At 46.5% G+C, this 23,375-nt stretch overlaps 1 protein-coding gene across 2 annotated transcripts in view; it reads left to right on the top strand.

The window, feature by feature from the left end:
- Window positions 1-22,553, top strand: part of LOC137596287 (eukaryotic translation initiation factor 4 gamma 1-like) — a 28,291-nt gene extending 5,738 nt beyond the window's left edge. For both annotated transcript variants that reach the window (XM_068316652.1, XM_068316653.1), the window contains 25 exons: window positions 2,955-3,094; window positions 8,344-8,436; window positions 8,864-8,951; window positions 9,781-10,788; window positions 10,893-10,981; window positions 11,182-11,389; window positions 11,978-12,111; window positions 12,203-12,328; window positions 13,056-13,469; window positions 14,134-14,265; window positions 14,350-14,586; window positions 14,703-14,807; window positions 16,320-16,607; window positions 16,690-16,801; window positions 16,887-17,001; window positions 17,093-17,373; window positions 17,481-17,608; window positions 17,889-18,061; window positions 18,521-18,646; window positions 18,755-18,836; window positions 18,999-19,097; window positions 19,207-19,341; window positions 19,532-19,613; window positions 19,773-19,913; window positions 20,799-22,553. In XM_068316652.1, coding sequence (XP_068172753.1) covers window positions 2,955-3,094; window positions 8,344-8,436; window positions 8,864-8,951; window positions 9,781-10,788; window positions 10,893-10,981; window positions 11,182-11,389; window positions 11,978-12,111; window positions 12,203-12,328; window positions 13,056-13,469; window positions 14,134-14,265; window positions 14,350-14,586; window positions 14,703-14,807; window positions 16,320-16,607; window positions 16,690-16,801; window positions 16,887-17,001; window positions 17,093-17,373; window positions 17,481-17,608; window positions 17,889-18,061; window positions 18,521-18,646; window positions 18,755-18,836; window positions 18,999-19,097; window positions 19,207-19,341; window positions 19,532-19,613; window positions 19,773-19,913; window positions 20,799-20,980 — 4,718 coding nt within the window. In that variant the 3' untranslated portion in view covers window positions 20,981-22,553. The remainder of the gene's footprint in view (window positions 1-2,954; window positions 3,095-8,343; window positions 8,437-8,863; window positions 8,952-9,780; window positions 10,789-10,892; window positions 10,982-11,181; window positions 11,390-11,977; window positions 12,112-12,202; window positions 12,329-13,055; window positions 13,470-14,133; window positions 14,266-14,349; window positions 14,587-14,702; window positions 14,808-16,319; window positions 16,608-16,689; window positions 16,802-16,886; window positions 17,002-17,092; window positions 17,374-17,480; window positions 17,609-17,888; window positions 18,062-18,520; window positions 18,647-18,754; window positions 18,837-18,998; window positions 19,098-19,206; window positions 19,342-19,531; window positions 19,614-19,772; window positions 19,914-20,798) is intronic.
- Window positions 22,554-23,375: the final 822 nt, after the last annotated feature.

Genomic DNA, 23,375 nt, shown 5'->3' with positions numbered 1-23,375 from the left:
ACTCAGATATCCCAACAGTTTTATGATGATTCATTCCAGACTGTGTTTGCGTATGTCTGTACATTCAGCACTGCAGATGTTTGCCTTTCTTTTCCCACGTGTTGCCACCCCCCCCTAGTGGCACCTGAGTGTCAGTGCACCTCATGGAGACACGCTATCCTGAAAACTGGCTGACCTCAACAGCAGCAGGCATCTGAACTATGTGGTGTCTTTGTTTGAAGCGCAGCTCATCAGCAATAGAATGCACTGGTGTGGACGCAGGACGACTGAACCACAGGTCCTCCTGTTGGGGTTTTGTGCCGTTCTGTCGGGACAGCGGTGTGTGTTTGAAGTGGTGTACCTGTGTGAAAAGAATCTTTATGAAAGTTCAAATATCTCTTATTAACTTATTTGCCTTCAAGAATGATAGTTTGACTATTAATCAGGTGTTGAGAATCTCTGCCATTGTGGAAAAGATGAAGAAACTCAAAAACTTAAATGTGTGAAAAGCCCGAGTCTGGATCAGTTTCTAAAGAATTGTTTAAACTCATTGGCTGCCAGTTGATTGCCTTTTGGGAACTTTTCTCCGATGCTCCGGATATTTATTGGTGTTTCCTTTCCGCTCTCGACCGATGGCGATGCTTCACTCGTGTTTCCTCTGATCCTCCATCCTCTGTTCCGTAGTCTATCTCGAAGGAGATTGAAAGGGATTGCCTAGTAATCTGACAGAATCTGACACCTGTAGCTGCTCCAGTGAGGGTTTTTTTTTGTTGGTTGGTGTTTATTGGTGGAACTCCATCAGACTCGGTTCCGTCTTCGGTGTGGATCGGTTCTTCTCTTCACGCAGGCTCCAGAACCGTTGTTTGACCAGACGGTGTTTGTGTTGGAGGGTGTGTGTGTGTGTGTGTGTGTGTGTGTGTGTGTGTCTGTCTGTCTGTCTGTCCCTGGGAGTCACATGACGTGTCACATAATGGGGTTGCCACCTGACCCCAAATATGTGGTCACATGACTGAGACAAAACAACCGCCATTGGCTGCACCGCTAAAGCGCTATTAGCTGTTTATCACGTAGATTAGTGACAGTTTTGACATTCAAATGCGTGATAGTAATCTAATAGCAGGCCCCCCCACCCCTTCTGGCCAGAGTCCTTTTCTAGCTGTCATATACAGTGCTGACATAGTATGGGGGGGCTATTTTTAAGCTCGCCGCCCCCTCCCAAGCTGGCCGATTTGCTTAACTCTTCCCAAACACTGTGAGGAAGGTTGGGACATCTTCGTCAGCGTGGATCGGATTACTCATCCGGGCCGCGGGGGATGCGGGGGGGTCTTGTGGTGGATCTGAATGACACCAGTGAATAGCTGTACTCACTAGGACTCACTAGAGGGGGGGGGGGGGTAGTGAAAGGCAGGGGAGGGAATCAGGAAGGTCAGGGGGAGGAGCCAAACGGAGACACGCTGGAAGAGGTGGGCCGAGCGTTTGGAAGGAGTCATTCTGAACGGGTACCTGTAGAGAGGGGGCTGGAAGGAAAGACCCCCTCTCCTTTCTTCTGACCGGAGGCCGTTCGCGATGGGGAACCGAGGGTCTCAAGAGCAGGAGGACTCCGAGGGTAGGTGTTCTCTGGATTAAGCGTCTCTCTTTGCAGAGGCCCCCCCCCCCTTCCATTCCTTTTAGTCTGGAGCTCTTTGTGAGTCACAGCTGAAACTTTTTATTCACGTCTGGACCAAGTTTCATTCTGCCGTTCTGGTTCGGAGCTCGATCGTCTTCCTGTCGGTTCCCCCACCGTTCCCCCCCCCTCCTGGTTTCTCCAGCCTGTGTGTGTGTGTGTGTGTGTGTGTGTGTGTGAGGGGTTTTGACTATATTTAGGCTGCGTTGCTGCCGGTCAACAATGCAGACTCAGTCATGGAAAGGGGGGAGAGACGGAGCTGGAGCTAGCTCTTCAATCTGAGGAGGTTTTTTATTTTAACACCCCTTTTTATTCTTCGAAAGTTCTGACTTGGAAGAATCAGGTGAATCTGTGGAAAGTTTTTTTTTTTTTTATGATCAATTTATTGATAAATGTGTAAATTTAATAAACTCTCCTGAATTGTAGAAGAATAAAGGCGACATCAGTGCAGGCTTGTGCCGTGTGATGGAATGAAGGCCTACCTGTGGGGCTTTCCAGGTGACATTACTGCTGCTGTTACGTAACCAGAATCAGAGGGAGACACCGTTAGAAAAGGACGAGATGCAGATGTGAGCAGAAGAGGATCACGATGGGGCTCGGATTTATTTTAGATTAATTCTTGAGTTTGCGGTGAGAAAACACAGGGGCTCCGGGGGGAACAAAGCGGTCGGTGTTCCTCTGACTGATGGATCACATCGACATCAGATGTTTGTTACTAACTGCAAGGAAAGCAGAGAGCTGAAAGGACGTCTTAATCACCTGCTTTTGTGCTCAACATTCATTATAACTTCATCCCTTAAGAGACAGTTTTAATAGTTTGGACATTAACACTGGAATTGTGCTGTTTATAGCCGTATTTCAAAAACCCTTATTTTACAAGTTCTCTTATGAGAGTTTATTCTTTCTTTTTTTTGCAGCTTAGAAATAGAAGTTAATGAGGTGCATTTAAAGCGATTATAAGTTGTTGGGTTTTTTTTCTATTTTACTGGAACACTTAATGGATGCCTGAAGTGTAACATCCTGACATGGCAGTGAGAAGAGCTCTTACCTCACTGTAATAACATTAGAACTGCTGTACACATAAAACCGCAGCTGTTGCCCCGCATGAACCCAAACCTTCACATTTCAGATGTTCAGTCTCTGATTCCCACATGAAGAGACGCTAACGCTGTTTACTCAACACCAACGAGTGTGTACACCTCTAGACGAGTGTGTGTACGCTCGTATATGTCATAGATGACTTTTGTTATGGCTAGAGGAGGAAGTGTGTGTGTGTGTGTGTTGGTTCACGTCTTTTCTGTCTGATCCACAGCCGGGGCTTACTACCCCGCCCAGCCTCAGTTCACACCTCCAGTGCAGGCGGCGCCCGTCATCATGAACCCCGCCCCCCAGCAGCAGCAGCCGCCGCCTCAGCCTCCCCAACACATCCCCACCAAACGGGAACGCATACCGGTATGGTCAGCACTCGAACGCACCACACGATACACCGCGGAGCGGTTTTAGGTGCAACATCAGGGTTTCCATGGTTACACCGTTAAGTGGTTTTAGGTGTAACATCAGGGTTTCCATGGTTACACCGTGAAGCAGTTTTAGGTGCAACATCAGGGTTTCCACGTCGACTCCTTGGATCACCAGCAGAACGAACCGGCGCTAAACCTAAAACTGGATGGAAACAGCGATAACAAAGTAACACAGACGTAAAACGGAAAAACGTTCTTATCTGTCCTGTTTTATACGTTTATCAGCGTAGATTAAGTACAGCTGACGGTGCGTTTTCATCAGAACGCATCATAAGTGGGTTTTTCTACCTGTGAGAAAAGTCCAGCTTCAAACAGCTACGGTACGATAAACCCATTTCCTTCTGATCGCTTCACGTCTGCGTGCACGTCTTGTTGATATCACACACAAGAAGCCTTTGTGTGGCTGAAATGAATGGATGAAAGTCCAGCGGTCTGAACTGTGTGTACAGGGGAAAGATTTAATCATCCAGTCGCTCGAATCTTTAAACTTCACAGGAAGTAAAGTGTGTTAAGTTGTGTTGGACAGCTGGTTAAAGTAAATATCCAACACAAATAGACAAACACAACCCCCAAATCAAAAAAGGTTCAGAATATTGATGAAATTGTTGTTTTTTATTTTATTTTAATAATACAATATTTTCCACACTATAAGGCGCACTGGATTATAGGGCTCACCTTTAATGAATTGGTTATTCTATAATTTATATCATATATAAGGCACATCAAATTATAAGGCGTAAACTTGTTAGGTTTATGAGAACATTTAAGCTTTTAGGTGTGCTTTATACTGCGGAAAATACTGTAATAGTGCATTCATTCCTAAATTTATATCTACCATCTGTTCTAAAATGTCAGTTTGTTTGTGAGGGGGGGTCCTGATGTTTGGATGTTTCAAAATAGGAATTCTGTTCCGTTGCTTGTCATGTGATGTCAGTTCAGCAGTCTCACGTCTCTGTGGTGGTTTCTTAACGTTTCGTAATCATCCACACATTTTCAGCGAGTACAGATGTGGACCATCGGGTTCTGACTCCACGCTGTTGTCCAGCGGTGGATTGTGGGTTCATTTCTGGTTTGAACAGGACTTCCCAGAAAACGTTTGTCACCTTGATGACAGCACATGTTCTATCAACGCTTGCGTGTGCCGTATGGAATTAACGCTGCCTTTCACAGATGTGGAAGTCAACCTCGCCGTGGGCACTGACTCACACCCACACATCGCGTCACCCGGAGGACCCAATGTCCACGATTTCCAAACACTGTTTGAAACGAGGACCAAAGGACACTCCAGCACTTTGCGTCAGTCCGTGTCCGATGAGCTCAGGCTCATTTGGTTGTGTTTTTATACTCGTTTGCATCTGGATTACGTTTTTTTTCTTTCATGGTCTAAACTTGGATTTGCAAATGCAAAAGATCAACGGTGTTTCCCAGAAGTCCTTGTTTGTATTGTTCCCGAGAAAAACCCTCTGTCGTATCAGAGATTGCCATGAATTATTGGTATGTTCAGCCACATTACAGAATATTGATGATGAAATCTCAAAATTCTTCATAATCCTGCAACAATCAGTGTTTTTTATCCAGTGGCAAACCTCCACCCGTCTTTGGTGCTGATTCTCAGTCTGTCTACAGGTGGAATTTTCCAGACAGGTGCTTTCAAAACATTCCTGAAAAATTTTTTTTGTGTCCCAACTTGTTTTGTTTGAGACATTTCAGTCTTATTGAATTCAGAATAGACGCATATTTACAGAAGCAACACATTAGGTGGAATCTTTTTGTTCTGTTTTCAGCAGATTATAGAAGATATTTGTTTTTTAAAAAATGCTAATCAAATAGCGTTCTTCTCTGCACCTGTGACAACACCAAACTCTTGTTGCTGCTTTCTAGCTATGATGTTTCTCCTCATGATGGGACTGGGTGGGAATTTATTTATTTTTATTTAAAAAAACTACTGCATTGAGAGAGCAGTGTTGATTTTTCTCCCTTATTTTGTGAAGGAGAGACGTGTGAATGTGATTTGTGATATCTTTCTTAGGTCTGTGCTTCAAGTCGTTGAGCGAAGAGGCAAGAAGGTCTATGGTTTTTAGAGGAATTTATCTCAAAACCAAATTTAGAGGGGACAAGTTCTTGATTTAAAGGCTGCATATTTTTGCATTTTGCCTCTTAACCAATTTTTATTGCTATTTCAGATTTATACTGAATCGATAATGTCAACTTAGTTACTTCCTGAACTTCATGTGATTTTAATTTTAGAACTTTGTGTTGAGTCTTTTTTTGATAAAGAAATGTTTTAAATAACCTTTGCACCTGTCGGAATAAGATGCTTCCAGTCAGTACATTTTTTGCGATACTATGATGAAGTGATGCTGTCTTTTTCCACAGCAATCCATTGACCTGTTGGTTTTGAGCGTACAGCCGGTCAATAGTGTTGCAATCCCTCTGTAGATGATTCTAGAATCCCTCTGACTCTAGATGTCAAACTGCAGCCTGAAACAGATAGCGCTAAACTTGAACTTGTTCTGTAAGACTACGCTGCTGCGCTGCATATTCCTCCGTTCTGCGGCGTGTCTGGTGTTGCCCCGCCTCTATGGGATGGCCCTCATCTGGTATGTGGCAGCATCTGTCTGAACGGCAGCCCCGGTTCGAGGCTCTCCGGCTGCACTCAGGATACAGGTTTCAGACATTTCCAGGTTCCTGAGAGACACTTGAGGTGGTTTAGACGTGATATTCTCCATTTCTAAGTGTCTTTTAACTTGTGTCAGAAGGTTGTTTATGGAACATGTCGGAGACAACAGCTCTCTGATGTCGATCCTCGTGGTTTTTATGGCGTCTCCTCAAACGTCTGTTAACAAACTGAGTTTTGGAACTAGTTGAGTTTGGTTCAGAGCTTCAGCTGCAGGTATGCCCCCTTCACTGGAAAACTTGGCTGCTTATCAGTGACTGTTGTTGCCCGGCGTGTACTTTGGCCCCGCTGCTGTTGGCCCCCGGCTGATGCTACGACTCCGGCCCCTACTCGCCGCGCTCCAGACAGACCTTTCACACTGATTGCATTTGTGTTGCTAGCTTTTTTTTTTCCAGAACGTCACGGAGGTGAACCTCACTAACGCAAATTAAGCGTCACTCAAGCGTTCCCATGTGTGTGAATTTACAAGATTGAAACGGCGGTAAAATGCTTTCCTGGTTGGCATATCTGCACACAACGAGTAGCAATGACGCCATTGTTTTTTTTTTTTTGGGAGAATCACAGAGGAAAGTACAGAGTCTCAAATGAAGAAATGTCTCTTTATTCCTTTTAAAACCTTTTTTTTAAAAAAATAAAGACAACTCTGATGTAGACGAGGGAGAGGGAGCCCATCGGTAATCAACTTGGGTTTCACATCTGTTTAAATCCACGCCGGCTCGTCCGTCTTGTGCAGAATCTGAAACTTCTTCACACTGAAGCATCAAGAGGTGTTTTCTCTGTCCCGCTTCCTGTGGTCACATGATCTGCTGAAGGAAACGCCGTGGAGATGTTTCAGGAAACGCGTTTTGATCACTTAGAATCTGTGTCCATTGCTGCTTTTTCCCCAAGTGCAATGAATTTGTGAGAGAAGATCCCCACAGTTCAATGGTTCTAAACAGTGTTGTTACATTTCAGTGGCGTTGTATTTATTTATTTAGTGTATTTATTCAACCAAACTGCCCCCGCCCCAGAGTGAACGCTGCTTTATAAAGTATTCTGATCCCATTTCATTCATTATTTAATCGCCACTATTTACCCAGTTTCACCCCTGACATGAAAAAGTTGTAGCTTTTTTTCCCCCCAGCCCTTTTCCTCACTTGCCCCCCACCCCTCCTCTCTTGCTGTGTGTGTGTCAGAGCGAATATCTGGAGGGGAGGGGGGGTGAAGGACATGTCAGCACATAATTCAGCTCCACGTGGCCACCGGTCGCCTCCCCCTTTGGAGCCGGAAGGCCTCCCCAACCAGTCTTCCTCTGCTGCTGCTGCTGTGGCACCCCCTCCTTCCTCCTCCTCCTCTTCCTCCTCCTTCTTCTGCTCTCTTAAAGGGAGGGGGTGATCCTGGAAAAAGACTCCTAAGAATGACTTGAATGTGAGGGAAAAGTTTCTTCTGCAGTTCCAACTGATTTGATAAGGGTGTCTGTTTTTTCTTTTTCCTGGAAACCCCCCCACCACCACCACCACCCCCGTCCTGCCCCCCTCTGGCCGCTTTAACTGTCTGCTTGTCTCTGTGGGCGGGCTCCTGCATTCCAGTACCATAGCTTTACAAGGCCAGTCCCTTTATCCTTTTTTTTTTTTTTTGGTGGGGGGAGTGAGAGTCAAGTTGCTCGCTTAGCCGACTAGCACTTAGACCGAGTCCTCCCCCAGCAGCGCCTGCCCCCCTTTGCTCATGTATGAGCCCAAGCCGAGATAGAACGACGCCGTGGCCACGTCCGCCCACTCTCCTGCTCTGGGGTTTAAAGTCCAACCCCCCAAGTCCGCGGGAGCGGCTACTCCAGCCCCAGGATGAGAGAGGCCTGCTGAGGTCAGTGATCCGGGGGGGGGGGGGGGGTGTTAGCTGACGGGGCCGGACAGCAGCGGATACCCCTGATTGTTAAAAGCATTTTTAAAAAGTAGCATTGCTAAAGCTGTTAGCTTGTTAGTACGTGTGTGTGTGTGTGTGTGAGTGAGTGTGTGTGTGTGTGTGTGTGTGTGTGTGTGTGTTGTGCAGCTTACATGAGTTTGTCGGCACTGACTTTCCGGCTCACGTCTGTGGAGAGCGAGTGAAAGCGTGGCGAGTGGGAAGCATGTGTGTGTGTGTGTATGTGTGTGTGAGTGTGTGTTTACAGTAAAACCTTCATGTGACTTTTTCGCTGCTCAAACTCGTTTTGAAGTCGTCCGACTCGCCCGTCTCTCCGTCCAGCAGCGGTCCTGCTGCACGGCGGCGGCGGAGGAATTCACACGGCAGTTAGTTTTAGGATTTGTGGGCCGCGTGAGAGACGCGGCTTTCATTCAGTCGGAGGCAGCTGAGCGAGTGATAGACGCCGACATGGCTGATCGGTGTGGGCGTCGTGCTCGCCTCACCCTGGAACACTTTTTAACCCTTTGCACTCTCTCCTCGTGAACAAGAAGCGCTGCTCCATCACGTCCAGGATCAGATCCGTCCTTCTCACCCGTAACGCCGATCTTTTTTTTCCTGTTTGTCCACAGATCAGAATAAGAGACCCGAACCAAGGCGGTCGAGACATTACAGAGGAGATAATGTCAGGGGGGCGCAGCGGATCCACCCCAACCCCGCCACAGGTGAGCCGCCAAACAGCAGACAGGCTGGTGCACTGATATTCATTCATTTGAGTTTAATACATTCAGATGAGAACAAATTAAGTTTCCTTGAGTTAATATTTAATTTATCATAAATAAAAATTTTCTTTTCTGTGTGAATTTCAGTATCAACAACTACAACATGCTCTTACTGTGTTAGTTTTTTAAGAAGTTTGAATATAAATCACCAATTTTTTTAGAATAACTTTGGAAAACTTTAAATATTGGCAGTGTTTTTTGGAGAATCTACAACACCACACATATTGTGATATTTATGTGAGGATATTTTATGTACTCACTGAAATGAAGCCAGCTCTTCTTTTTTTTTCTGTGTCGTGTGAAAACAAACGTGTTCAACCTTCACTGCTGAGCTCAACAGCTGAACCTTCTGGTGTTTCTGTCCCGACAGACGTCCGTATCTGGAACAGAGAGTCCCTCCGTGGCTCAGGCCAACGGTGAGAGCCCCCCAGCTGCTGCAGCAGTGGTGGTGAGATCAGGTGAGAACCACAGAAGTGCCATCTAACAATTTTTATATATACTGTGTGTGTATATATATATAATCTTTTACATCAGCTGCTAATGTTTATCAGGCTTTTTATAATGTTTTACATGTTTATTCTGTGTTTTCTTGAGAAAACCAAAGTTTGTCAGCACTGTTCATGTACTTATATTCTGTTGTTGCTGCTGCAGGTTATTTTACTGTATACAAACATTGACAGTGGTCTTGTCTTATTTTTGTCTTAAGTTACATATTTGCAGTTAAGAGAATCCTCTTCAGATTAATTGTTTTTAGTGTCAGACTAAGAGATTACAGTAATCCCCTTGTTACTCGCAACCACCCGCAAAAATCGAAATTCTACGATACAACAACGAACTATCTTATTATTTACAGTAATCAAAACGTTTATGGACCCCCCCCCCATACTGATATTAGTCCACCTTCTATCTGTATTACCTTTTACTCTGATAGGCTGTTTAAAGCACTTTTAAGTGTTGCTTTAAAACACGGAAGTGCGCTGCGTCCCGTGAGTCTCGGAAAGCAGCGCACTTCAGGATGCTGTCAGCCAATAGCATGCGCGTATGGTATCACGTGACTACTTACTAAAGCATCTTAAAGTGCGAACAAGCAAGGGATTACTGTAGTTGGGAATAACCTAACCGCTATCTGTGGTTTTTAGTTTCATTGCTGTTTTTTAAGTTGTAAATGACTTTTTTTTTTTTCATCGTATGTTCATCTTAATTTCCTATGAATGCTAAACAATTAGCTTCTGCTAATAAACCTGTTTGCTGAATGTATAACCCTACGTCCATCTGCCTCCCCCCCAGATGACAGAGGCAAATCTACACCCCCTCCTCTGGCAAATACTCCTGAAGTCCCTAAGGGTGACCCCACCCCCTCTGAGGTGACCCCCTCTGACACGAACACTAAGCCCCCGCCCCCCCCTCTACTACCAGAGGCGGAGGACCCCCGTCTCAACACTATCCCCACGCTGGCACCCAGCCCTCCTGTCGCGGACGTGATGGATTCCCCCCCGCCTCCCAGGGAACCCACCCCGACCCCGACCCCACAATCAGCGCCAGAGGTGCCAGCGTACCCGGCGCCGCTGCCGGACCCCGTGCGCACCCCCTCACAAGCAGAGACCTCCCCAGAGGAGACTGAGGAGGAGGTGAAAGCGGATGAGGCTGAAACGACGGAGGCAGACGCCTCATTGGACGCTCCGACGACGCCCCCCTTCACTATTAACGGCGTGGCGGAGGCGGAGCCAGAAAGGCCGTCGGTCGTGCTGCCCCCCAGTCACCAGGAAGCCCCCCTGGAGTCGCCCATCGCGCAGCCCGAGGAGCTCTGCCTCCCCAACGGCCTGCCGGCGCCAGCCTCCGAAGACGCCGAAGTTCCCGCCGGCGGCGCCGCGGAGCGAGACGACAGCCCCATCGCCGAGCCCGACGTCAGCCAGAGTGCCACGCCCGTCGCCCGGGCATCGCCGGCCCCTGTCGCCCCAGCCCCGCCCGCGCCCGTCGAGCAGCCGGTGGAACAGCCCCCACCTCCCGCTGTCGAGGAGGCGTCTGCCGATCCGGTCGTCCCGGCGGCGGCGCCCGAACCAGATGTCCAAGACGCCTCCCCCCCTCCGGTCGTCACGGACGCAGAGGAAGATGTCCCGCCGCCCCCGACCCCGCCCGCCGCCAAGGAAGAGAAGCCATCTCCCGCTGAAACGGATTCGATAGCTGACAGCGCCTCCGAAACGGTGCCGTCTCCTCCCCCTCCCACAGCAGGGGACAGGGAGGAGACCCCTCCTCCTCAGACGGTTACCCCCACTCTGGTAGAAAATACTATGCAAGGTCAGTTCCTCACCACGCGCTGAAATCGACATTTTCCTTCCTGTCGTCCATCACTTGGGGGAGTTTTTTAACGATGGGGGGGGGTTTTGCTCGTCTGCCTTCAGCTGCTGTGTCAGTGCCAAAGAAAAAGAGGAAGATGAAGGATCTGAACAAAAAGGAGGCGGTGGGAGACCTCCTCGACGCCTTTAAGGAGGTGTGTGTGTGTGTGTGTGTGTGTGTGTGTGTGTGTGTGTGTGTGTGTGTGTGTGTGTGTGTGTGTGCAGATGCTTTTATTCCTGCTCTAATGACCCTTAAGCGACGAGAGAAAAAAGTTTAAAAACGATTTAAATTAGTGCGTAAATGAATCCAGATTACTGTCACAAATAGTTTCTAACAGTCCAGTCTTCATTCCAGGAGCAGGTCGTGGCCCCACCTGAGCCTGAGCCAGTGCCTGTCCTAGCACCAGACACCCAGCCCCCTCCTCCTCCTGCTGCTTCGGCCCCTGCCCCGGAGGAGGCAGACCTCACCTGGGAGGACAAGGAGGACAAGCTGGATGCTGAAAACATTCAGCCGGATCCTCCAGAGCCGAGTGCAACCGACAAGAAATACCAGTACAAAGAAGGTGGGCCTCCATTGTTTCAGCCGTCCCGTCTGGCTTCCACCCACCCAGCCTGACTGTGTGTGTGTGTGTGTGTGTGTGTGTTTGCTCTGCTGACGGTTTTGAGGCGTGGCGTTCTTCTCGATCGCGCTCCCATTGCTATGAGGCTTCAGTGGAAAATGAAACTTAACAGCACGATGTTTGAACAGCGAACTGCGGAGGACTTTTTGGCTCTTTGCCTCGCGGCAGTGATTTTCTGAAGAGTGTTCAGGATGAATCCTTTCAGTTTCATTAAACTCTAACCTGTTAAACTTATCCGTAAATGAATATGTGCTATTACCTGTTCATTTATCATAAAATCTGACTAAAAGACCCTACAAGATATTAACTAAGTGCAGCAAAAAGTCTTTCAAAAGTTATTAAGATCAGGATGGTGGAGGTTTGTATCACTGAATTGTTGCTGACACAGGATTTTGCATTCCTCCTCTCTGCAGCCGGGTCGGACAGGAAGCCCCCCCGTCCCCAGCTGGTTACCGCGTTGACTTTCATACTAACTTCCAGCTGTTGCGAATGTCTTGAATAAAGGAGCATTCTCAACGGTTTCTCTTTCAGAACAATGGATGCCGATTAACCCGGAGGAGAAGAAGAAGTACGACCGAGAGTTTCTGCTCGGCTTCCAGTTCATTTCAGCCAGCATGAACAAACCTGAGGGCCTCCCGGCTATCAGCGACGTCGTCCTGGACAAGGTGCTGCTGCTGCTCTCACTGCTTGAATTCACTGATATCTCTGTATAAACACTGTGGGGTTTTAAATAAGTTTCTTTCAATGATTATTTAGGCTAATAAAACTCCTCTTCGTCAACTGGACCCCAGCCGTCTCCCAGGAATGAACTGCGGCCCTGACTTCACACCTTCCTTTGCTAACCTTGGGCGCCCTGGAATGGGAGGAGGCGGCAGAGGGCCTGTAAGTCAAGCTTACACTTATACATACATATACATATATATGTATGTATATATAATTATATAGTGTCAAACCTCGGTTTTCGCACACTTCTGTTCTCGACCAAATTGGTTTTCGACCAGAAAATCAGAGAATTTACGTCTCTGAACTCGACCAAAATGCGGCTCTCGACCAAACCGAAAGAAGCCGAGCGTACTGAACGCGACTCACTTGGGAGCGGAGCGAACTCGAATGCCCAGGATGCTTCCTCCGTAGCGCATTCATGTTCAAAGTTTGATAAGATATCTTTTATTAAAATAAAACACAGTGTCTATTTCTACACTTTTTTATTTATGGTAAACCGTATACAGTGCAGTTTATGGTGTAAAATAGTTTTAAAAAAACTTAGAAAAAGTTGTTTTTTAGACTTGGAACGGATTAAAATTATTTACATTAATTATAATGCGAAAAATAGTTTTGGATTTCGGACAACTTGCTTTTCGAACAGCCTTCTGGAACGGATTATGTTCGAAAACCGAGGGTTGACTGTATACTAATAACTGCATTGTGGGAAATGTAGTTTTGGTCAAAGTACACTTTTGACCTATTTATGTATTTATGCTCTCGTGGGCCACATAAAATGATGTGGAGGGCCACATTTGGCCCCCCGGGCCTTGAGTTTCACACATGTGGTCTATAGAGTCCCTGTTTGTACTCCACAAATAAAAATGTATTTGTTCTCTGTTCTCAGCCCCCCGGTATGGGCATTGGGATCGGCGGCTCTCGCCGCTCTCAGCAGAGCCAACGGAAAGAATCGAGAAAAATCATCACCAGCATGTCGCTGAACGAAGACGTGCAGCTGAACAAGGCGGAGAAGGCCTGGAAGCCGTCGGTGAAGAAAAGCACACGCACCCGCGTGGCGGAGGAGCAGCCCGAGGACAACGACCAGGAGAACATGAAGACCCAGGAACTCTTCAAACGGGTCCGCAGCATCCTCAACAAACTCACCCCCCAGAAGTTCCAGCAGCTGATGAAACAGGTGATGGAGCTGACCATCGACACGGAGGAGAGGCTGAAGGGAGTGATCGACCTCACCTTCGAGAAGGCCATCTCCGAGCCCAACTTCTCGGTGGCCTACGCCAACATGTGTCGCTGCCTTATGGGGGTAAGAAGGACCACATAGATGGAAATCTGATCTCTTAATCCAGCTGTAACACAACAACCAGCGCTTCCTCCAAGGAAGTGGAACAGAACTGCGTTAAGATGGCAGTAATCAGCTGATTCCACTTATCGGAAAGATCGGATTTCATGCCGTGAAGTTTAATATCAGCGCTGCGGCGGTGGATCCTATCATCAGTGCGAACCCGTTAACAGTTTCCACATGTAGGGGATGAGAACATGATATCTTCATTTAAGCAGTTTGTTATCTGAGCGTCTGCAGACCCACAAATTAAACTGATGTCAGCGTTATGGACGGAAAGAAACAAGACGACAGATTTTACTGCTTAAAGAACTCAGCAAAAACGCTCAATTAAAATTTGAATAGTTGGAAATTAGCTGTTGAATCTGATGATTAATCTTAGATCTGGTTAGTTAAATGAGAAAAATCTAAAAATATTTAATTTATCAGATTACTTTTAAATGCATAAATGAATAGTTCCTTATTGTGGACTTCTAAAAACTTGTGCAGTTTTTAGAAAGTCTTGTGATTGACCTAATTAATTCAACGTGTCTGGAGCACCGATCAGAACGATCGTAACTGCACGCTGTCGTTTTTTTTTGTTGTTGTTTTTTTCACTCATCTCAAACTTTTTCTCGTCCGCTCTCAGCTTAAAGTCCAAACGACGGGAATCTCTTTCCGCAAGCTGCTGCTAAATCGATGCCAGAAGGAGTTCGAGAAGGATAAAGACGACGACGAGATCTTCGAGAAGAAGCAGAAGGAGCTGGACGCTGCCTCGGAGGTACGATGTATCTTCGGTAAAAAAAACAAAAACCAGTCGTTCTTTAATCGTTATTATCTACTCATGGAGTTGTTTGTCCGTCAGGAGGAGGAGAAGCAGCGACTTGTCGAGGAGCTGCAGCAGGCTAAAGACACGGCGAGGAGGCGCTCACTGGGCAACATCAAATTCATCGGCGAGCTGTTCAAGCTCAAAATGCTGACGGAGGTCATCATGCACGACTGTATCGTAAAGCTGCTGAAAAACCACGACGAGGAGTCCCTGGAGTGCCTCTGCAGACTGCTGTCCACCATCGGCAAGGACCTGGACTTCGAGAGGGCCAAGGTACGGTAGACACGCGTGTGTGGTTGGATAGGGGACCATGCTTTTAAAGCGTAGATGTGTTAAAATGGATCCAAAAAGAGAACGGGGTCAGATCACAATGTGGGCTTCATCCCCAGCCTCGCATGGACCAGTACTTCAACCAGATGGAGAAGATTATCAAAGAGAGGAAGACCACCTCCAGGATCCGCTTCATGCTGCAGGACGTGCTGGAACTCCGATGGGTAAAGCAAAACCACACACACACACACACACACACACACACACACACACACACACACACACACACGTTACAGTACCCGGGCATTGTGGGAAGTTTAGTCATCACTACCTAAAAGCAGTGTGAGAAAGAAACACCTGACCTCCTCACCCCTGCTCAGCTTTGATATCAAATTATTCTCCAGGCAGGAATCCAGCGTTCAGACTGTTGAAGCGTTTTCACCGCCGTATCAAAGATAAACACCAGTGTTGCGTGTGTGTGTGTGTGTGTGTGTGTGTGTGTGTGTGTGAGTGAGTGAAATTATCAATGGTAAAATATTAAATCAAAACCATGTGACCTAAACAAAATTAGTTGACTCCCCTCCTGTGTCCTGATTGGCCAGTTCAACTTTTCTGAATCTCAGAGCCACATTAGCTCCCGTCACATGTTGCAGCTCGTAGCCTCGGCGCTAGACGCTAAAGGTTGACCAATCGGCAGAAATCGGCTCAGGTTGTGGCCGATGTCTGCACAGCTTCCACCGTTCACACGGTAACGAACGCGACGGCTCCGTGTGACACCGTTCGAAACTAATTCAGATACTCCAGGTCATCTAAATCTGCCCTGAGTTAACGTTTATGGATCCATTCAGTCCTGATGAGCGTGAGAGGGTTGCTTGTAACTCTGAATTTATTACTTATTCAAGTCACAAACTTATTGGCACAGGAAAAAAATGTGTTTGTTCCTCTGTTCTAAGATAAATCCTTCTAATTTATCAGGTTATTAAACCCACAGAACTCCATCAATCAAGGATCAAACTATCAATAAAGAAAAATAACATCAAACACAAGTTAGGACATTAACTTTGTTCAAAACGTTTTTGTCAAGTTTAAATGGGCTGAAACTGCATTGTGGGAAATGTAGTTTTTTGTCAAAGCACTTTTTTTTTTTTAAATTCTTTTTTAGACATTCTGACCTTTTGTGCTCTTGAGGGCCACATTTGGCCCCCGGGCCTTGAGTTTGACACGTGAACTAATGGTTTGAGTAGCGCCCCCCCACTCCCCCCATCGTTACAAAACCTGCTGTCTGCTGTTTGTTCAGGACCCAATCAGCTGCTCCCAGTCGGAACATTGACCCAGTTTAACTTAAAAATACACATTTCATTTCTTTCATTTCCTGGAATCAGAAGAGTCATCGGGACGTTCACGCCTTGATGGCTTTCACTTCTGAACACCCAGAATCCCCCTGGATGTGTTTTTACTGCAGCTAACAGTTGGAATGAGACCGACTGTACAGCAGACAGATGGATGCATCATAACAGGAACCCCACAGGTGTAGGAACAAACGCCGCCCCCTGCTGGGAGGAGGTCCAGCTCTGGTGCACGCTGGTCCCGACGCCAGGGGACACTTGAATAAACTCAGCTGTTCCTGTTGTGACGATTGTTTCTCCCTCCATGACCCGACCAGTCGACAAAAAGCCGCCATTAAATGTTGAAATCTCTGCTCTGTTGTCACCATCTCTCCCTCCCCCCCATCTTAGAACAACTGGGTCCCCCGGCGAGGCGACCAGGGCCCCAAAACCATCGACCAGATCCACAAAGATGCCGAGCTGGAGGAGCACCGGGAGCAGATGAAGGTGCAGGCCCTCAGCTACAAGAAGGAATCCAGCGGCGGCCCCGGGGGCAGGATGGGCGGAGGAGGTCCCGGAGGTCGCGGGGGCCCTCATAACACCGGAAGGGGGGCCCCTCCTCAGGACGAGGGCTGGAACACGGTGCCCATCTCCAAGAATCGACCCATCGACACGTCCCGCCTCAGACAGATCACCAAGGTAGGAGGAAGGTTCAGCCGGTGGGGGGGTGGGTTCGATGCCACTGCAGAAACAATTTTTAAGCATCAGTCGCTTCTTCCAGACTCCTGTACTCGACCTCAACAATCAGCTGCTTGCCCCAGGGGGTAAAGGCACCTGGGGCAGCTGGGGTAAGGGCAGCAGCGGCGGCACCAGCGCCAAACCTGCAGATTCTGGTAGGTTTTCCAGACCAGATGTGTGTGGAAATCAGGGAATATCGAAATATCTCCGACTTAAATGATGTTTTTCTTTTCTGCTCAGGCTCGGAAGGAGGCGGCCGACCCGCCACCAGCACTCTGAACCGGTTCTCAGCCTTACAGCAGCCGTCGTCCTCCTCCAGCTTGTCGCTGGAATCTGACAGACGGGTTCCTCAGAGGTCAGAAACGTGACGTGAACTCTCAAATATCAGCAAGGACCTCCAAGATGTGAACTTTCTGGTTTTTTTGGACACGTTTTCGTCTCTGCAGGCACAGCTCGAGTCGAGAGCGTGGCGATAATTACGACCGCTCCAATCGGGCTGGTGGCGGCGGCGGCGGTGGCGGCGACCGATTCGACAGACGGGACGAGCGCTCGGATCACCGCGACCGGAATCGGCTGCAGGTCACCAAACGCAGCTTCAGCCGGGAGAACCAGGAGCGCAGCAGAGAGCGGGAGCATCGCGGCCCGGTGGACTCCGTCCGCAGGGTGGCGAGCATGACGGACGACCGGGACAGAGGGAGCAGAGAGAGAGCCAGGAGCAAAGAGAACGGTAGGCGCGGCACGACGTAACCAAGGCAACGGACACGCAGGGACTGTTGATATTACGTCTGTCGTAGCGGCGGTTAGCATGAATTCAAATAATGTCTTTACCGACAGCTAAGCGGGAGGCAGCAGCCACACCCCCGCCCGTCCAGCCCCCCAGCAAGCCTTCCTTGACGGAGGAAGAGATGACGAAGAAGTCCACCGCCATCATCGAGGAGTACCTGCACATCAACGACATGAAGGTAGAACGCCGAAGCACGCGTCTGTCACTGATCCACATTCGTGTTTCATTTACATTTACTGCAGCGGCTGCGCAATAAAACCCACCGCAAAGGATTGTGGGTTGAACGGCGTTTTTGTGCAGCAGATAAAAACAACACTGGGTTCCCGTTATCAAAGATCGTAAACCTGAAGGGGAAGAAGGAAACTAGTGCATCCATTGTTTCCTGTGTGTATTAAAGACAGGTTCATCTGCTGCTGCCTTCTAACCGTGTGTGTGTGTGTGTGTGTGTGTGTCTGCAGGAGGCTCTGCAGTGTGTGCAGGAGGTGGGCAGCACCGAGATGCTCTTTGTGTTCGTGCGAACCGGGGTGGAGTCGACGCTGGAGCGGAGCACCATCGCCAGGGAGCACATGGGTCTGCTGCTGCACCAGCTCATCAAGACGGGCATGCTCCCAACACTGCAGTACTATAAAGGGTCAGTACAAACCCCCCCAGCCCCGGTAATGCAGTCAGAGAGGGACTGCAGTTGTGTGCTAGAAGAGTCCTTTGAGTTTCGTGGAGAACAAATCAATAGATATGAAGGAGTTCATCTAATAAACGGTCACAATAATCCATGAGGAGGTTCACAGGGAACTACCTCCTGTGTGTGTCAGCAGAGCTGACACAGCAGAACCTCCACACACCAGTGTTTAGAGATACGAGTCGTCGCTCCGTCCGTATTCTTGTTTGACATACGAGTGAAAATCCGTCTTTTAGGACAACACTGCTATTTTGCGGAGGAAAATAGAGCCTCGTATCTCGAGGCTCTACTTAATCTGGATTACCCGTAACATTACCAAACCTGCTGGTTCGTCACCTTCAGTGTTTTCACACTTTTTATTCCGCGGCTGAAACGTGTTCATTCTGTGTTTCGTCTTGGTTTTTTTCCCCTCAGACTTCAGGAAACCCTGGAGATGGCTGAAGACATGGCGATAGACATCCCCCACATCTGGCAGTACCTCGGAGAACTGATCACCCCCATGCTCCATGAGGGGGGCATCCCCATGGGACAACTGTTCAGGTTAGTTCCACCTCACCTTTTAGGGAGTGATTGTAGAAAGAGAAGATTTACTTCAGGGTTGGTTTCTGTTTTTCTGCCTGACCCCCGTTGACTTTCTGCCCCCTCCAGGGAGATTGCAAAGCCTTTGATCCCCCTGGGCGTCGCTGGAGTCCTCTTGGTCCACGTCCTCACCATCCTCTGCAAAGGAATGGTGAGAATTTACAAAAATCTGAAGCATTTTTTGAGTCTTCAACATTTTTCACCATGAAGTTTAAAAACACGAAAGGATCCTTGAACATTTAGACTAATGTCTGCTCATACGGACGTGATGAATGTCGACTAGTCGCCTCACAGCCTCTGTCTTCTTCCTCAGAGCCATAAGAAGGCGGGAACGATGTGGAGGGACGCCGGCCTCCGGTGGAAGGACTTCCTCCCCGAGGACGAAGACGTCAACAAATTTGTGACAGAAAAGGTGAGGCGTCTCTCCGTCCAGCATCAGCGCCATCTGCTTTTGTTCTCCCTTTAGCGTTAGCAGCGTGTGGAATAGTGTGTCAGTAAAACCCCGTCTCCATGGTAACTAGAATGTGGAGTTCACACTGGGTGACGAGTCAGAGAAGAGCAAGAAGAAGGAGCTGAGCTCTTCAGAGCTGACCAAGCAGCTGGACAGACTGATCCAGGACAAGGCCAACAACGAGAGGTTCTTCGACTGGATTGAGGTGTGTTTTCCTAGCTTAGGGTGTGTGTGTGTGTGTGTGTGTGTGTGTGTGTGTGTGTGTGTGAAGTACGTGACCTTACATCGACCGTGACGATAAGATAAAAACAGCCTTTTTGTCTCTTGAATCGATGCGCTCAACTCTGCGTTATCTTTTCTGGTTTCCTGTACACTCATCTGTCTCTGCGTTTCAGGCCAACCTGGACGAGCAGCAGATCTCCTCCAACATGTTTGTTCGAGCCCTGATGACGTGCATCTGTCAGTCAGCGGTCATCTGTGAGTCGTCTACCCTTTACAACCCCCCCCCCCCCAGTAAAGCTAAAATAATAACAGTCCAGTGTAAACATGGTGAAGCGTGTCAGGTGGATTCTAACTCCTACAACGTGGGGTTTGGGAGCTGTTGAGTCAAGTTTTCCTAAAATTGTCTCCCCGCAGGTGAGAACCCCTACAAGCTGGACAGCGAGCAGATCAAGCTGAGGGCCAAGCTGCTGCAGAGATACCTGAAGGACGAGCAGAAGGAGCTGCAGGCGGTCTACGCCCTACAGGCCCTGATGGTGGAGATGGAGCAACCTGCCAGTGAGTCGCTGATTCTGGAACCACCCAGACCCACCCAGAGTTTATACGTGTAGACGTTATTTTAATGCACAGACACGCCCAGAAGTTCATTCATACCAGAGCGATTTAATACGGAAAAAGATTTACTTGGTCACGTTTGTGGGAGATGTGGTGTTTTACTGATGATGTGCAGATGTTCAGTCCATAGTTGATGCTGCAAAGTAGTCAAACCTCGAGATACGATTTATATTTTTTGAGTTTCGAGCCGTCGCTCTGTTAATATTTTTGTTAAACGTACACGTAAAAATCTGAAATATGAGTCGTACTTCAGGACACTACCGCTAGTGGGTGGGTACAACATCAGCCGAGAGCGTATCTCGTTCTTTACCGCGTGTTGGCGGATGGATACAACATCAGTGAGACCGGATCTCGTTCTCGTTGGTGGAGTAAAGACGTAGCTCGTGTGTTCTCCTGACTTTTACGTTTCTTTTCATTCTTTATCATTTTTTACGTAACTATTGTCTATGGTTGATAAAAAAAAGGTTTTTTTTCATCATTTAGGGGGTTTGGGGCTTTTTTAAAAAAAAAGATTGGTATTATATTGATTTTAATTACTTTAAATGGGGAAAATGTTTGACTTAAGATCTCAGTCACGGAACTCAGATCATTAATTTTTCACAGGTTAAGTCTGCGTGTCTGTTGGTTGGTGAAAATATGATTTTCTTGTTAGAATTTAGAGGTTTTTTACAAGTCTGAAACAGATTAAAACAATTTTAGCTGTTTTAAAATGCCGATTTGTTGTTTGACGGAACGGATTAAACTCGTATCTCGAGGTTCGAAGTAACAAAACGACTTCTATTATCAGCTGGTGGACTAGTTAAACAAATGTTTTTTTTTCTTTGTCAGACCTGCTGCGGATGTTCTTCGACACACTCTACGATGAGGACGTCATTAAAGAGGAGGCCTTCTACAAGTGGGAGTCCAGCAAAGACCCCGCCGAGCTGCAGGGCAAGGGCGTGGCCCTCAAATCCGTCACTGCCTTCTTCACTTGGCTCCGCGAGGCCGAGGACGAGTCCGACAACAGCTAGGGGCCCCTTCGGACCTCCGGGAGAACTGGTGGGAGTTAGGGGGGTTAGGGGTTGGTGGGGGGGCAAAAGCTCTGTGGATGATTCAGACGACGCTGAATCAGCAAAAAATCCTTCTGCATAAACAGAAAAAAAAAAAAATTCAAGAAAAAAAAAATTCTTCAACTGGGAGAGATTGTATTATGGATCGAACGTTCGATCAGGTAATGTTTTATTTTATTTTTATTTTTTTTGTGTGTGTGTGTTTTTTTTTTGGGTTTCTTGATTTTTTTCTTGCCCAATTGAATGTCTTTTCTTGAAATAAATAAAAATGCAGGATTAAATATAGAGAGTAGATATGACAGAGAGAGAGGATGCTGACAGGCATTATTATTAGCCATGGGAGATGATTCCTTCAGTATTTTATTTTTTTTTCTTTATTGAGGTTTATCTCCTGTTTTCAAATGGCTTGTTTTTGCCACAGCAACTCAATTAAAAAGACATTTTGCTTAATAACAGAGATAAAATATATATATATATGTGTGTGTGTGTGTATGTATAGATATACATAAAAACACACATATAAATAAATATAAAACTTTAAAAAAAAAAAAAAAAAAGCTCTTCACATTTATATTTTTGATGACTTCATTGCCGACACGGCACGGTGGTTGTCGTGGTAACACGCACAGTGTTTTTTGCTCTACATCACGCGCTCATGTTAGATGGCCGGCGTTGCGTTGTCTTTTTTTGTTTTTTTCTCTTTATCTCCTGGTTGTCGGATGATTGGAGTGTAATATTTTGTAATAAAAAACAGAAAATTACAAAGAGGAGGAGACGACGGCTGACAAACGGACATTTCAAAGAAGAGCTTGAAGCTACGGTTGTGGATTTTACACGGACTTCACGAGAATAAGGGGGCAGTGGACATTGATTATTTTGCTGCCAAGGGGGGGAAGGGGATGATTGACGATAAGGATGATGATGATGATGATGATGATGATGCCCCTCGAACCCCCGACCTTGAATCCCAGAATACCTTTCAGCGCGTCTGTTTCAACTCATCTCCTGCGCTTCGACACTCAAACTGTGGACTGAGGAGGAGAGAGAAGAGCGAGGGCCGCAGATTGACGTGGGATTTTAAAAATATATGAAATATTGTTATTGACAAATGGAAGAAAAAAAAAACAAAAACAAAAGGATACGGTCAATGATGAACTCAAAGGAAAAGACTAGAACAATAGTCTTACAGTACGAATCCTAAGGCCTTCTCTGCTTCCACCAGTGGAACTGCATTTCAGCAGAGTTCTGTAAATAACATGACGGATATTTTATTTTCTTTTTTTTTTCTTTTTCCGACAAAAAAATTGCTCTTTTTTTCCCCCCTGTATTTATATTTTCTCTCCACAGCTGGCAGAAGGTGCTTGTAATTATCCAATCCATCATTGATTACAGTTTAATTGAAAATTTGTAAATACTTTTTTGCTTTACTTTATTAAAACAGATATTTAATTAAAGAAAGTTAATGCCTCTTTTCACATCCCAAACTGGAAGAGATAATAAAGATTGTTGCCAATAAAAAGAAAAAGTTAACGTGTTTGTCAAATGTTTGTTGTTGTTTTTTAAGGTAGATTCTTCTTGCTGTTGTTGATCAGAACTCAATTCTGAGTTCTGATTTTAATAGCAATCTAATGGAGAGTTCTATTTCTTTATTTGTGATGTTGGATCTTTAAAGGGAAGCAATAGCTTTCGTTTTATTGATCTATATTTTCTAGGCAGTTTCTTTAACACTTAAAATGTCTCTTTCCTAGAAATTGTGACCCAGGTACTCTTAATCACAAACACTCACGTGGGACTTATTTTCTCTGCTGGATAATCTGGTGCAGCTCAGCAGGAAGAAACTGTGCAGTGAAAACATGTGATTTTTATACATGAGGGGATAGAGGTAACATCTTCCTCTTCACCAGAGTCGCAGCGTTAGTTGATTCAAACAGCTTCCCTCTCATCCATTATTAGTTATTTGCTTGTTGGCTGATGTAAACTCACATAATTATGTCACACAGGCTTTAAAAAAAAAATCACCTGAAATCTATATAACAAAATAATTTTTACCTCAGCTTTCCAACCACATCTTTCCAGGAATTTAACTTCTGTTAAAATTAAATGCAAACTGCATTTGTTGATAAAAGCCGTGGTTCTGATTATTATCATCATTAGAGGTTTTTTAACGAAACAATTCTTTACACGTCTTGCTTGTAAATACAAAAAATATTTTCTGGTAATGCTAGATTAGAAAAAAAGAAATATTACAACAGTAAAGAAAAATTTTTTATTCACTTCAATGTAAAATAAGCTGTTTTTTCCATCATAATGAAGACAATATGATATAGAATGATAGATATGAAATGAGAAGCTGAGA

Source organism: Antennarius striatus, chromosome 6, assembly GCF_040054535.1.
Source record: "Antennarius striatus isolate MH-2024 chromosome 6, ASM4005453v1, whole genome shotgun sequence".
Lineage (NCBI taxonomy): Eukaryota > Metazoa > Chordata > Actinopteri > Lophiiformes > Antennariidae > Antennarius > Antennarius striatus.
The sequence above is the reverse complement of the archived record's forward strand: the minus strand, read 5'-3'. Positions and strand labels throughout refer to the sequence as shown.